The 15,171-nt window shown below is 37.4% G+C and overlaps 1 protein-coding gene across 1 annotated transcript; it reads right to left on the bottom strand.

The window, feature by feature from the left end:
• LOC107190326 lies at positions 1 to 13,721 on the bottom strand. The gene is given in 11 exon segments (XM_015579118.1): positions 1 to 220; positions 353 to 501; positions 504 to 550; positions 1,450 to 1,772; positions 2,250 to 2,414; positions 3,015 to 3,200; positions 3,733 to 3,856; positions 4,312 to 4,417; positions 5,861 to 6,004; positions 6,615 to 6,773; positions 13,686 to 13,721. Coding segments are annotated over 11 exon segments (1,659 nt in total).
• Between the last annotated feature and the right edge of the window lie 1,450 nt (positions 13,722 to 15,171).

Genomic DNA, 15,171 nt, shown 5'->3' with positions numbered 1-15,171 from the left:
TTAAGACGATATCACCGGCTTCCAAGAGTTCGAATCATCTTGAACAAGGGCGGATTGTGTTTCTGAGGAATGCAACATCGACGCCTCCGGTCTAAAGAAGTCTATAATGGGATGGTAATTATAGTTGACCCGTCTCTGTGGCTCCTGGTACTCGTCGTCGAAACCGCCATTTTGTAACCGCGACGAGGCGTCCACGTCCAAATCGTACGGCTGACTATACCTGTGTGTCATAAATATTCAAACTAACTCCACTAACTTGTAAAATCTGGAATATCAATCTATCGAATTTTAAGGAACGTCTCCATTTTGTAGGATTATTCTGAAAGGAATGAATTATTTTATGGGAAATTACCTATTTCCATTCGAACTATTGCTCACAGATTCCGTGTGTTCTTCGACGTGTGATGTGGATTCTCTTCTATATGGCGGTCTGTTCGGTCGGCTTGGCCTCGCACCTTTCGACAATGGACCAGTGTAGCCAGGTGCTCTGGTGTTTGGCGCTTTGGTCGACTCGGCGTGGGCTCCATTACAGGTTTTTTATTGCTTGAGCCTACTGTACACAAGAAAGGGAATATGTGTCCATTCTATATAAATAATGGTAATTGAAAGAAACTTCTATTTAATTTCCCATTTAACGAACCGCTGCAGTTTAGAAACAATAGCATTTCTGTGGTTGTAATAGACAGGAGCTTTACTACTGAGCCTTCATTAACAGTAGAACTACCGAACTTATCAAAATGAGGGATTGAAGATTTCTTATTTTACGATTACTGATATCATAATAGCGCTTTTGGCGAAATTCATGTGGACTTTTAATTGAATTCACATTTCATAGTGTCCTGTGTTAGATTATATTATACGGGGTATCCTATTTAAATCGACCCACTCGAATATCTAACCATACTAAAAAAGTGTTTCAGACGAAAGTTGTATAGTATCAGGGGGCACAGTTTTTTATGTGAGGAACTTTTTTCCATGTGGACGCGTAGTGGTCATATGAAGGTCAACTTTGTTTCCTTACATGGAATAATATATTTTTTTAATGCACCACTTGATGTTACTCGTTATTCCCTACATAAAGTACTAAGTCACTTATGGCAAATTAGTGCCTTAAAGAATATACGATTCCATTAAAAAAACAAAGTTGACCTTCATGATTTCTACGCACCCACATAAAAAAAGTTACATCAGAAAGTATGCTCTCTGATACCACTTAACTTTTATCTGAAATATTCTTTAATATCGTCAATAGTTTCGGAGGTATTCAAGTGGGTGGATTTAAAAAGGACACCCTGTATATTATGTATATTACTATACATTATACAATTTAGTTTACTGTACGTTCAACGCTGGCGGTTCTAGTGTTAAAGACTTAATAAGAATAAAAAAAAAGAATCGGATGTGAAACTTTGTCAAAGCTACTGTTCCTATAAGTCATGAAAATCGTACCGATAGAGGAATCAAAATTGGCTGCAAATTTATTCAAATAGCTCAGATTAGTGACATCCTCGTAATCGTCTTTTTGGTCGTTCGTGGTGGCGAAATCGGAACCAGGAAATTTTTCCTTCGGTTTCGGGGGTGGATCCTTTTGATGAGGAGGAAAGATATCGGAATAACCATGCACGTGACAGCTACAGCATGACGGCACCTTAAAAATGTCCATGTGAAGACCCAGTTTGCTGTCCCACGTTAGGAGTCTGTGATAATTATAGATTTGCACGCAGGATGATCGATAATTCTCCGAAATAAAGGAACAACTCGACTGTGCATTCCTGAAATTGAAAGATTACGTTTATTGGTATTTTTCTGTGCTATTCAATTGTTATGTCATCTTTCGCTTAAAAATTATAACACTAGTCTTAAACGGTGCTTCAGAGGGACTCTTTTCACGTGATTCTCGTTTGATTCTGTCACTACGGAAGAAAGTGAAGCGTAAATGTTAGTGCAAATGGTGCTTGTGATCCCTTCACCGCAAACCGTTCTCCATAAAGTAGATGTTTCGTTCATTCATTTGTGACGAAGTAACCAACTTCAATTTCCACGGCGAAAAAGATAGGAACGATCCGATGTGGTCTTTTGAGAAAGCAGTAACTGAATCGTATAATAAAGGCCCCCATGACCATTAAATAACGATAAACGATACTGTTTTCGAAATACTAGTAATTAGGTTTCAACAAATTTTACTTAGAAAGTTAATATTTCTAGTAGTAATGAATAAATTACGCTGCGTTTAATTATCATTCACTTACAGACACTTCTCCAACCTCAAAGTCTGCGTATGTTCGCCAGTATTTATTATATATTTCCACATGCCGGAAGCGGCTCTGGCCAATTGCGGACGCGCATATTTGATGATCGATGGACACGTGAAGCCTTCTTCGACGTTTTCGAACGGCAAGTTCGCATCAGATCTCCTAAAATACATATGTTCCACAAAACTACAATCAATTACATAAACAATGTCGTAACAATTAAATGAATTAATTGGAATAATTTAGCATTGAAGTTAATAATTGACTACAAAGTAATTGCGCTGGAAAATTATTTTTGATTGTAACTTGTGAGACTACTAATGACATATTAATGACTTAGATAGACATAGTAACATTATTGTGCAACCGTTACGCTAACAAATTAGATGATTATAGTACATTATTCCGAATTGAACTCATAAAGTGCAATTAAGAATGAATAATGTTGACTCCAACTGCATACGTTGCATTTTCTATTATGCACTGTCTGCTCCTGCGTGAAGAGGCTATACTATACGATAGTGCTGCGCTGTTAACGGTGTAAGCAGTCACAAGGGGTTAGCACGAGTTCTGATATAACATACTAATAAAAGTAACCAGATAGCAGAGTTCTACTTTGCTGTAATAAATATTTTACAATTGCTATATAGGTCGAAACAGGTCAATTTTTACTGTATATATATTTATTCCTCTGACATCTGTTAAAAACCTTGTAGAATATTTTTAATAATCTTTAAGGATATTAAAAATTGTAAATTTTACCGTCTGATTTCGTTGCTATCGAATCGATTCTCGTATCGTCCATCGTACTTATTCTCGTAGTTGACCCCAAGAGGTATAGAAACTGGCACGCTGTCGCCAGAATCATCAAAATCCTGCGATTTATAATCAGTCAGCAAGGCTGCCACCATCTCTTTGTTGCCTCTCAAGCTTCTAATTATGGCTTCGCTAAACAAATATTTATTTCATTGGCATCAATAATGAATTCAGCCTATAATTATTAAAATTTACTAGAAGCATTATATAAGGTTCACTAACATTACAAAAAACATTATTCAAGATATATTTAAATACCCTACACTATCCACTCTTTATACTGTCATTCGCACAGAGTTATGATACAAGCAGGAAATAGAAAACAAAAGTTTATGCTTTTCTCATTATTTCCATAGTTTCCACTGTTGTCAGAACCCGTACGAAGCTCAATTAAGAATAAAAATGGTTATGAGAACGTAAAAGTGAAAATTACAATTACGCAATGGACGTACAAACCCGCTGAACCACAGAGAAAAGTACTTTCTTTTATTTTAATGAGCCGCGAATTATGTTGTTACCATTGTGTGAGAATCACGCTTTCCTAATGGAAGTCACCTCTTGTCTCTACGTATCCGAGAAAGTACATTAAAGTTCGGTGGAGGAAATTAGTTACGCAATTGTAGCATTCTAGCGAAACGAGGAAAAAACGCGATATAATACTCACTGAGGATAATCAGCCGCCTCGAGACAAACTGTCTTTGTGAAGAAAGTGCACTCTTTCTCAGTGGGATCCCTCTTCGGATCTGTGGGCCTTCGGGGTGGTCTGATCAACGGTGACCTCGTCATATCTGCAAAATCACATTCCTTCGTGGTAATGACTGTCGTTTGTAGTAACGACTGAGAATAAATTCTTTTTGAGATCTCCGTAAATTTATTGACGTCTTTCATTTTATTAGTAGTATGCTCGGTTGGTTCGTAGATTACAAGATAAACTGAACAATTCTACGGGCTGTAAACTATGGAATTTTAATATTTCTGACGTATGCGAATTTAAATACTTTCCGCTAGATTTTGAATTACTCATTAATATAATATTTTGGTATTCGTATAATGTATTATATGCAATTATAATATCATTAATTTTATATACCGTTCAGCTAAAACATTTGATAAGTATTGTACTATTGATCAATGACACTTGAACTATTCAGAAGTTTAAGTGTTACTGTTTTTATGAATTTGAGCTCCATTGTTTACTTCGAAAACAATCCAGTGTTACTATTTGAATGCGTGAAATATTTACCTGCATAAACGTTTCTTCTATTCGTTGGAGATGGTCTACGTGGAGGAGGTGGTCGATAAGTGGGTCGTTTCCTTAAATTTGGTCTAATAATCTTCAATTCTTGTGCCTGTAATAAAAATATCAAAGTATTATACACTTTGACCCGGTTTTATGTATTAATGCATATAGCCCTAAAAAATCCATTCCTAGTTCTCAGATTTCCATTCGGAGTTAGAAAATTCTGAAATTCCTGACCACAAAAATGCGTCAGATGCAATGTGAAAGTGCTCCTGCGAGAACATGGTCACAGACGAAAGTGTCCTCTTGAAAATTCCTAGATCAGAAGCGATAATCGAGGGGAAATTGTTTTGACACTGCTTGAATATACGGCTGAAGATGGTATCTTTGAATTAATTATGTTTCCATCGTAGTGAAATATCATGGTGAAATTACATAAACTCTAGAGCCAATTAAATAATAACAATAGTGGAATTTAATATAATATAAGAATTAGAAACTCCACAAAAATTTATAGATAACAGGTTACATTTGCATCAATGAAATTTACCAACAAACATTATTAAATGTACATTAAATTAAAAGATATATTTTACTGTGTACGTAACATGATTTACTTAACAATAGAGACTGTTAAATGTTGCTTAGAAAATGCATCGGAATTATATTCGGATAATTTTATATAGTCTACTTCAAACTTGAAGGTCTTATGATCAAACTGTGTATTAAAACTTAATGTATTTTGTGTTTAAGACTCATCGGTAAAAAATACAATAATTTTTCAGCAGACAAGATCATCTTTGAATAGGTACTGAGTGATTCATTGGCAAAGTATGAACAGTAGAATGTTTATGTATAACTGAGAAGAAAATTTCCCTGCAATTTAGTATTGTAAAAAGAAGTTTTCAATACAGCTTTCTACCTGTCTTTTGTGAAGGTCAGTCATTCACGCTTCGTTAAGGAGTACTAACACTGACCCAGAAGTCAGAAGCTGATGTGTTCTAAACTTCAAGTTCGTCATTCGCAATTACATTTTAATGAGATAACAGATTCAAGGCTACTATTGAGGATGTAGTAAATCTAGAATAACGAAGTGGTAAGCTGAGTATCATAAAAATATTCAGAGCATCAAATTCCTATTTCCACATCACGATATACATATATATTGTACATATCAATATAACAAATTCCATGAACACAAATAAAGAAATTGGAGAGACTAATTTTTTAGCTTCACCACATTTCAGTGAAAGTTGTATCGTTCATGCGTGTTTAATGTAATGACCGGTCTATTAAAGAAAATGTTATAATAACACAGGGAATAAGTGATATATAAGAGTACGTATAAATTAAGTAAAAATAAATAAATTCATTATCAGATGTAGGTAGGTATATGAGAATCAAGCTAACGCATAAATAGAATTACTGTCAAATAAAAGGTAGTCGACAGTTCAAATTAATTCAACGATCGAAATCAGTCGCTTGTAATTAGAAAATAACATGTTATTTTAAAATCGAAACGTTAGATACCTCCCAAAAAAATTGTTTTTACCTCTGGCAATTCTTCAGGATTCTCCTCGTCGCCTGTGGCATCCTCGGCTATCACTTTCGCGATGTCCGCGCTCAGCGGAAGCGCAAGAACCCTGGTGGCGTTTTGTCGATTTCCATTTCCGTAGGAAGATTGAACCTTTTTTAAATATATACAAATCATTTTTAAAACTCAAATCTTTAGAAAATAAACAATTTTCGATCTACATTCTATCATGGAAGTAAACTATAATTTACTGGCACAGCTTCGTCTTATTTCTTCCGAATATATCGATCGATAGACGTAACATTAAGAGACGAATTGGACAAATAACTCAATTGTTCACCTATTATACTAATTCTTCACCTATTTTACCTCATCATCCTTTACGTTTTCTTTTTTATCCCTCAACATTATTGTGTGCCACAAGTATGTATTATAATTACTACACCGCTTTGGTCAAAGGTTCTGAAAAACCTTCTATCTTCTGTCGCCTCACAGAAGCCTCAGCGAGTCAAACAAATTTCTATTTGACTTCAATCGTAATAAATTAATCCACAGAAATCTGTATTTGAGTAAACATCAGCAGTGTCTGATAATTACTGTACATTCTTGTTCGAGATAAAGCAGCAGGAACTCAACACGAACTTACTTCCCTTCCAATTTCAGACTTCATTTAAACGAATTCGTCACAACACAAACACTTTTGTCCATAACGATCGCAGTCGATGCGCCATGCGAAATGTTATTTAAGCAAATAGAAATCTCTTTCACTCACCGAAATCGTCGTCGTTGTCGTCTTGTTCTTGGATTCCTCGCCGTTGATCTTGATGGACGCGGCAGTCGTCCGGTTATGTTCTTTATGGTCGTTAAAGTCCGCGTCTTCTTTCAGATCCTCTTCAGCGCCGACATTAATCGAGGATAGTAGCACGACTGCCTAGAGAGTGAAACGACCAACGATCACTTCTGCATTTCTGTTCGCATCAACTTATTATTACCGCCGACAATAACACCTGTACAAGCTGGCAAACGTGCTTGCTCGTCACACTTGCTGGAATCGACTAATCAGCGATCGAATCCTTTTAGAATCGACTGCGAAATCCTCGCAAATGATTCATCGTGTTCCGTTTACGAACAATCTATAATTTTCAAATCTTCTCTGTCATGGATTCAAATATACAGGGTGGAAAAATTAAAAATTACTATAGGAACAGGACCACAACTTTTTCGAACATAAAAACTGGGGGACCGATAAAAGTTAATACAGGAATAACAACACACTTCTTTGGAATAATAGTTGCCCCACGAGGAAATCATTAAGACTACAAAAATCGATGGATCAATGAAAATTATTTTAGCAACAAGTGCACAATTTTTGTTGGGTAGTAGTTTCTTTTTGCACAGAAGAACTGTTACTTGAAAAGTTTGGAACGTATAATGGCATAGCCCGTATGAATAAACCATTCAAAGTCAAGAATCTTAACAGTATATTTTCAGAAAATATTCTCCGCGTAACTGTACGACACTTTTTATCCGCTTGGAAATTGGGATTCGCGATGATTCTGCAGACTCGGTCGTACTCTGCGTGAATTTTAATTACGCGACACGATCAAACGAGGATTATAATAGTCCAAATTAGTATTCAAAACCGGGGGGACACTAACAGCTTTGGTATAAAGCCATTAAATTAATCAGTCTCGTTAATAATCACCGGCTAATCCTAAATTACGGTACAACCAACGACCAGATACTATATCATAACACGTTTAAAACGAGTCAAGGGTACCTACAGCGTTGGAATACACCGAGTTCTGTCCCCCGGTCCGTCGCAGGGACGCAATTAATTCTTTTCCGTTAAAAGTACAATTTATGAGCCACCAGAGTCACCGAGGGAGCGGGAGGGAATAAAGAAAGAGGATTCTTGATAAAGATTCATTCGTGGCCCCGAAACTGGTATTGCTTCTTTCGTGCTTCTCTTTTTTTTTTCTTTTTACTCTCGCGGTTTCCTCCGGGTGCAATGTACGCAGTCTTATCGTTTTCAGGCGATCGTACACGATGAAAAACGAACTCTCATAATCGTAATCCGCGCGCTTCGAACGATGCCAGTTCCCGAAACGGAACAATAACACAATCCCGCTATTATGAGCGTGAGAGAATTAATTCGCGAGGAGAGGGTTACGCGGGCATCTTGGGTGTTTCGCCAGATCGGTGGGCCAGCTATCATGGAAGAGATCTTTACTGGAAACTATACCCTCTTTGTGGTGTAAACTGATTTCGTTGACGGGCCGTCGGAAGTGTCAGCGCAATGCGCAGATTGATACCTGATGGTACACACGGAATTGAGAATTTTAGTAGTAAACGGTTACGAGCCTGAAATCACTTCCTTTTCGTGTTATTCGGCAATCCTCGTATAATGAACGTGGGTCATTTAGGGCTCAGAATTTGAGCCTAAACTAAAACGTAGGATAAGAATTTTCATGAAATGTTTATACGAGATTTTAGTGCGGGCTAAAAATCACGAGTAGGAAATACTAGATGGGTACGAACCTGAAATCACTTTCCTGTTATTCTTTAAACCTTAGATGACAAACGTGGGTCAGTTGGGGCCTAGACTTTAAGCTTATATTGAAACGTAGACTAGAAATTTTAATTAAATATTCATGCAAGATTTCAATGTGAATCGGAATTCACGAGTGAAATCACTTTTTTGTCTAGTTATTCTTTCACTCTCGGATGACGAATATGGATCACTACTCAGATTTTAAGTTTACTCTAATACACAGGCTAAGAATTTTGTTGATATATTCAAACGACATTATGGTATGGGTCAAAAATGACCCGGCTGTCTCCTTCATTGGTCCGTCTTCCGAGGGTGAACCTATTGCCCAAATAGTTTTCAATTCTAAAGACTCCTACAATGTATTTTATTCTATTGTGGGTATCACGATACAATGAAAGTTTAGGTGGGTAAATGAAGAAACGTCATACACCATTGAGAACTTAATTTATCCTCCTCGGTTAACTGGTTAATTAGCTGTTGTTTTTACTCTCGAATGTGAAGGTCGGAACAGTTTACACTAAAGTGGATAACCAGCATTACAATTAATAAACACCTTGTATATTTAATTCATTGCTGTGTCGTAAGAATCACCTACTATTAAGTATTAAAACATAATTAATCTACGTTATGACGAACGATCTACGTTTACGAATGTGAAGATGGAATACCTCTGAAAGATTAACCAGAGACGAATTTTCAGTAAAATTGTTTTGCTCCGTTAAAAAAATTGGAACAGAACTGTAACATAGTTCCTAATTCAGAACAGGAAAAAGTTATGATAAAAATTTTCATCAACTATAAGATTGACAGCTTTTATAATCAATTCCTGATAGGCTTTGTAATATAGTCTGTTTTCAGAGTACTTTAGTCAATTTGCAGCCTGGTCTTGAAAACGAGTACTACGATTTGATCTATATCGCGATTTCTTCTTTACTCGAAGATTCACTAAAATATCTTTACTATAACAGCAACATTAAATAAATCGTTTATCCTATCTTCTAAATGAGAATATATCGACTTGCCCCAGCCGAGTGAAATTAGAAGATTTTCCATCGGACGGTGCGAGAAAAGGAATGATAGGGAAAAAAAACGCTGCCTACGATTTACGAGAAACACCGTACAGGTGAAAGTCACGTTGTTCCGAATGGTCCGGCTAGTTTCGAACAGAATGAGCGTGTTCACGGCCTCGTAGACGATCTTTATTATCTCGATGTCTGGTGGGAAGTGCCGGTATACACGGGCGTTAAACTCTGTATCGGCCGATCCACGTCCAATGAATCATCGATTAATTGGTGGACACTGCATCGGTTCGATGGAGATTTTCATTAGTCAATGGTCGCCTAGTTTCTCTCCTTGAATTTGAATAAACGGTCGCGTGACTTTCACGTTGATATCAAATTATTGGGCTAGAGTAACTTTCTAAAATATGAATTTTTGACAATGAACCGGCATGACGGAACTCTCAGTAGTTCAGCGTGAAAGCGGTCAATTTAGAATAAACGATAAATCTCTCAATATTATGCTGCATAGTGAATGAACTAAACGAGGATTTGTCGGTTTTAAGATATTGATCTAAATCTACATAATCATGAGAATAATTTATGATCTTAATCTATAAACAGACTGTAGATGTTTACGAAAATTCAGAATTGTAAACATTAATTTATGAATATGAAAATGAGATAAAAATGTATTTCCTGTACTAGATGTCTTATTATGTTGATAAAAATACATAAGTATCCTTAAGTTTTATTAAAGTCATTATTTTACTGTACTTTGTATATTAAAATTTAGTATAAATACATAAACATCCACGGTCTATAGATTAATTACGAATTTAGAAACATCAAACATTAATATCATTTTAACAAGTGGGTCTGTTCCTGATTCACTTGTTAAAAATGTAAATTTGAAGAATGCACTGATTGTAGCGCATTGTTACTAATTCTTACGAAAGGCTGTCAACTTTATAGTGACTGGACAATGATATGAAAATCCTCTGATTGATCTTGACATGTATTACAAGTCCAATTGAATTAAATTCTAGTATTCTTGGGTGGTCTGCGTGTTTTGCAAAAAAAGCCCCGGGGTACACCCACGTTGAACATCTTATCTGATTTGGCGCTGTCAACTTCGACATCGCTGGTAGTACCAATGTATCTCAATGCAATGACATGGTTTTCGTTAATATTATTAGCCAAAACAATATTTCACTTTGTCCTGTATCGAGTCACATTTGATACGTCACTGATACGATTACTGTCATATCATTACTATTCCGATACATCCAGTTAAATTCTGTACGACTTAATTAATTGTATTCTAATTTGGCGAATGAACTGATTTCTGTATACCCTCGATCGTTTTTTAATTTCGTCCGATATAATTTCTAATTCATTATAGCGAGGTAAATTTTCAAACTTTAACTCGTTATATTGAACCCATGCATTATATCATTTACTATGGAATCAGTATTACTTATACTAAATATTGTCCAATTACAGTTACTATTTGCCATTTTTATCCCTGTTATTTTCCCTATTTGCAGAGTTCCACATGTATAAGCTAAATATCGATCAAATTCTTTCCTCAATTTAAGTATAATCTACAAAGGAACAGTACGCAGATTTAAAAGTAGAACAATGTCAAAAACAGTCGGATAACATTTTTTTTTGTCGAATATCATGTTTGTGGTAAGCTTCGGTGATCTCAATAATTCAACAAGCAACACCGCCGGGAAGTCGAAGTGTTAATGTCGTCAGGAAATGGGCAATGTAACAGCACGTGTGTGGAGTGGCTCGAGTGCATTATGCCGCGTGAAATAACCGTAAAAGTGGAAATTCCAACATATCCTCCGGTGTTTGCAATCAGCGTTGACCCAGTAACCATGATGCTCACCAGAAGGAAGAGCTACGATTTCACTGACTGATCCTTTTCTTTTGTATCACTGTTCGTCATCAGTTCTTAGCTAATACTCTACAATTTTCAGGATGTTTCGAAACGGCCCCATTATAGTTATGACTATGCATTATCAAATAGTACTAACAAATCCTTCCCATCTTGTTACTTAAAATACACTAACCATGAACAATTCTCTCATCGCATGTTCCTCGGCGATCCCTCAAGACTTTATAAGAATAATTTCATACGGAGATATTACGTTATAAATTTATGAAATTGTTCAGAAATAGAAAAAAACGCTATTGTTTAGATTTCACAAAATAAAATTAATTTCAAGCTCAGTGCTTCTATGCTTAACACATCTGTACATATGTATGTACTTTCATGGAAGAAATCAAGAACTTTCGAGTGGTACAGATTCGTTTCTCGCACGCAACATGCAATGAGTCATGAATTTTGAAAGGAAAGTTTCGTTTTAATCACCTGTCGCCCAAGCATGGATGCGTTGTTGCTCGAAAATGGAAAAGAGGCAACGATGAAACGCAACTTTCTAAGATTCGTCGCACGTCGCTAGATGCACCTGTGTCATTTTACCCGCCTGAGCATTTCATCTGATCGGGAATTACATCGTGTTTACTGTTCATACGGCTTTCATAATCAACTTTCGTGGATGTTAGATTATCATCGGAAACTTTCACCGGACATATCGAGCGGTGGAGATAAATGCTCGTCGTAAATCACGAGTCATCGGTGAATCTTCGACCTGTTGGCCGGCTGATCAAACGGAACGCTCTGTCGAGCTAAAGAATAAATATTCCGATTCAGCTTGGAATCGTATCTATGCTGCTACTGGAGAAACTCACTTTACAAGTTTATTCGAAGTGTAAATTCTAATCTTAGTATTATATGTGGGTAATTAGACAAATTGTAATTTACAGTTGGATAATGTGTAATATTTTTTAGTTGTGCCGGTGATTATGAAAGTAGCCGAAGTCAATGAAATATTCTGCATAAATGCTTTCATACTATTGTGACGTAAATTGATGTAACATCAAATAAGTGATACTTTCAATTTGTTTAAATTTTTTACTTAGACCGTTTTCATAATCACTGGCACAATTATTGATAAAGTGAGTCTTCATTGGTGGCTCTAAGAATTAATGGTAAAGACTTGGTGAATGGTGAAAAGTATTAGGATTCTTCAATTACTTTCGCAACACGACCAAAACATGATCTGTCATTGTAATAAACGAAACTTTAAGGGTAACATGATAATAACGAATAGCACGATTTTCAAAAGACAATTAGTTCTACTCATAATAAAATTTGTTAATTGGTAGATGTTATAGAATCTTAATATTTCGTTTTGATATGTTAGTTTCGAACGAAAGTCTCTCTAAGTAGTTAATTAAGAAGGAAGTAGGTATTCAAACGCGTCCACGCGAGAGCGAACTTAGTAACCTGCGGCAATTAAGGAGAAGCTGTTTACTTTTCCTGGTTACGGCAGGTTACCGGATCAAGGCCACGCAAAGGTTGTTCCACTTTATCCCAAGAGAGCGAGCGGACGTGGTCAGGTGGACAGTCAGTCACCTTTCCATGACGAAGACACCACATGCTCGCGACGATTAATTCCTCGAATTGACTACGATTGCATTAAATAAAAAAAGAAATAAAAATCGTCGTGATATCATGCCCCCTATTTTATACCTCAAAGTTAAACACAACTGTCAAATATATTCAACTGAACATTGCCTTCTGTAAAAAAACTTTACTAACTAATCTCCTTGGAAGCTTTCAAAGAAAGCAGTATTTACACCGATAATTTGTGTCTGTTCGAATTTATTCTAAGCCTCTATGGTAGCGTTTTTTATTGGTCCATATCGTGATGCCCGTAATTATACGGACGAACCTTTCGCGAGACGATCATCGACCTTACACGAAAGTTTCACGTAACTGAGACACTTCACCAAAATTATGAAAATCAGTCAGCTATTCATTTCCATAAAACAGAATTAAAAACGTCAATATACAGAGTATCGATAGATTATATATTTAAATTGTAATACCAATGCTGATTTTGTTGCTGAGTATATTCATGCAGATCAGATCAATCACACTGTTTACGAAATAAAGCATGATACAACTGACAAAACCATGAAACCATCTTGAAATTTTCTATTACTGTATTTTCACTTAAAATTCAATGTAATCAAGTACACATTGTATTACAGCGTATTGGAAAGCAGTATTCCACTACAAAAAACTACACATTCGTGCACATCAAAATTTCATTATCCTTCCCCGGTTGTCCACTCGAAACACACGACTAGCTTCAGATGGTTTGACAGTGTCAAAACGCAGTATACGAAACGAATATCAAGTCCTTACCAGCACCGAAACGAAAAGTAATCCACGCGTCATCATTGCTGCCCTTGGTGCGTGGTCATCAACTTCCCTAGCTACCCTGTCAGCGCACAGAACACCATTCACTGTCACCAACAACTGTCCTCTAAATGATTCGGCCACCGAAACGAAACCGTCTCATTCCTTCACCGAAACAACCAGGCCTCTCTAATCAGACTTTCTCATCAGAATCACCCGATAAGCTTTTCTATACCCGAAAAAACTAGCTTCCCCAAGCTATTCCACGGGATCCTCTTGAATCTCTTGCCCCCTGACAGCGGCTACGCGTTCAATTTATTAGGGTCTCGAGTTGCACACACGGAAGCGGACGGTGGTGGACCGTGAGAGGGTCCTGTGAGGCGTGTTCCGGCACGAGAGAATGAAAAATCCTTGCGGTCCCCGGCGTAGCGAACACACACACTCCGGCCTGTTCTTTGAGCCGCCGCTGAGTGCGGTGCCCGGTTGTGTACGGTGCCCCCTCGGTCCTGGTCGGGTGGAAAGGAGACGCTGGGGGCCCGTAGAAGAAGAGTAAGACGAAGAATCGGGCCTCGCGGGGCCTCACCGCCGTGGGGGGATAATGTAAGAACGAGCGTGGTTCGTTCGTAAGCCCGCGTGGTCTCCCCCTTTCGTACACCAGCCGTGACCGAGAAAACCGGCACGGCGGATAAGCGTGTCGTATCCGAGAGAAGGAAGAAGTCGGCCACTACGGACCACCTCCTCCCTCCACCAGTGATTCAGGTATACGGGTTTCGCTTTGCTTGGGGAGCAGCTGCGACAGAGAGGTGGCCGCCTCGCGTCACCCCTGATGGGACAGCAGCATCACGGTTTTCTACGTTGATAGCCTTCGATTGACCCATCTCTACCTTCTTTTCTTCTTCTGCACGCCTTTATCCTGTGAACTTGCTCCGTTGCTCTAGGACTCGTTTACCGTGCTTGTTTGTCTTGATTGACCTGGAATGACTTGTGACTTGGATTGATGCAGACGGTGGGGATCAGAAAGTGTTTGGGTTTGGAGGTCGGTGGGGGAAGATGGTGATAGTGGGTATTCTTGTTAGAGGAATTAATTTTGTTGGGTGTTAGATAAATTATTCAATGACACAATATTTCGTTTTTTAAGGCGACGTGTTTTAAATTAACACGTTGAGTACCAACTAAGAGATAACTCGTAGTTGAAACATTGCAAAGAGGCTGGATTATTTAAATGTTATAAAACTTGCGCGTAAAATTAATATTGCAGTATAATTTAGAATAAAAAGTCATCATTAACTAGACGCATATATTTTCGAGGATTTGTGACTTAATGAAGGACGAAATAAATTGTTCAGGTTACGTACAGCCCTTTTCACTGGGGGCAGTCAGCGGGTCAAAAATATTTTCCTGATCTTTCACCGAGCAAAAATGGTGTAGAATGTTGGAGAATTATTACGAATATAATTGAAAGGGTATAGATCCTTGGCTTCCGTAGAAATGT

Source organism: Dufourea novaeangliae, unplaced genomic scaffold (genome assembly GCF_001272555.1).
Source record: "Dufourea novaeangliae isolate 0120121106 unplaced genomic scaffold, ASM127255v1 scaffold177, whole genome shotgun sequence".
Classification (NCBI taxonomy): domain Eukaryota; kingdom Metazoa; phylum Arthropoda; class Insecta; order Hymenoptera; family Halictidae; genus Dufourea; species Dufourea novaeangliae.
The sequence above is the reverse complement of the archived record's forward strand: the minus strand, read 5'-3'. Positions and strand labels throughout refer to the sequence as shown.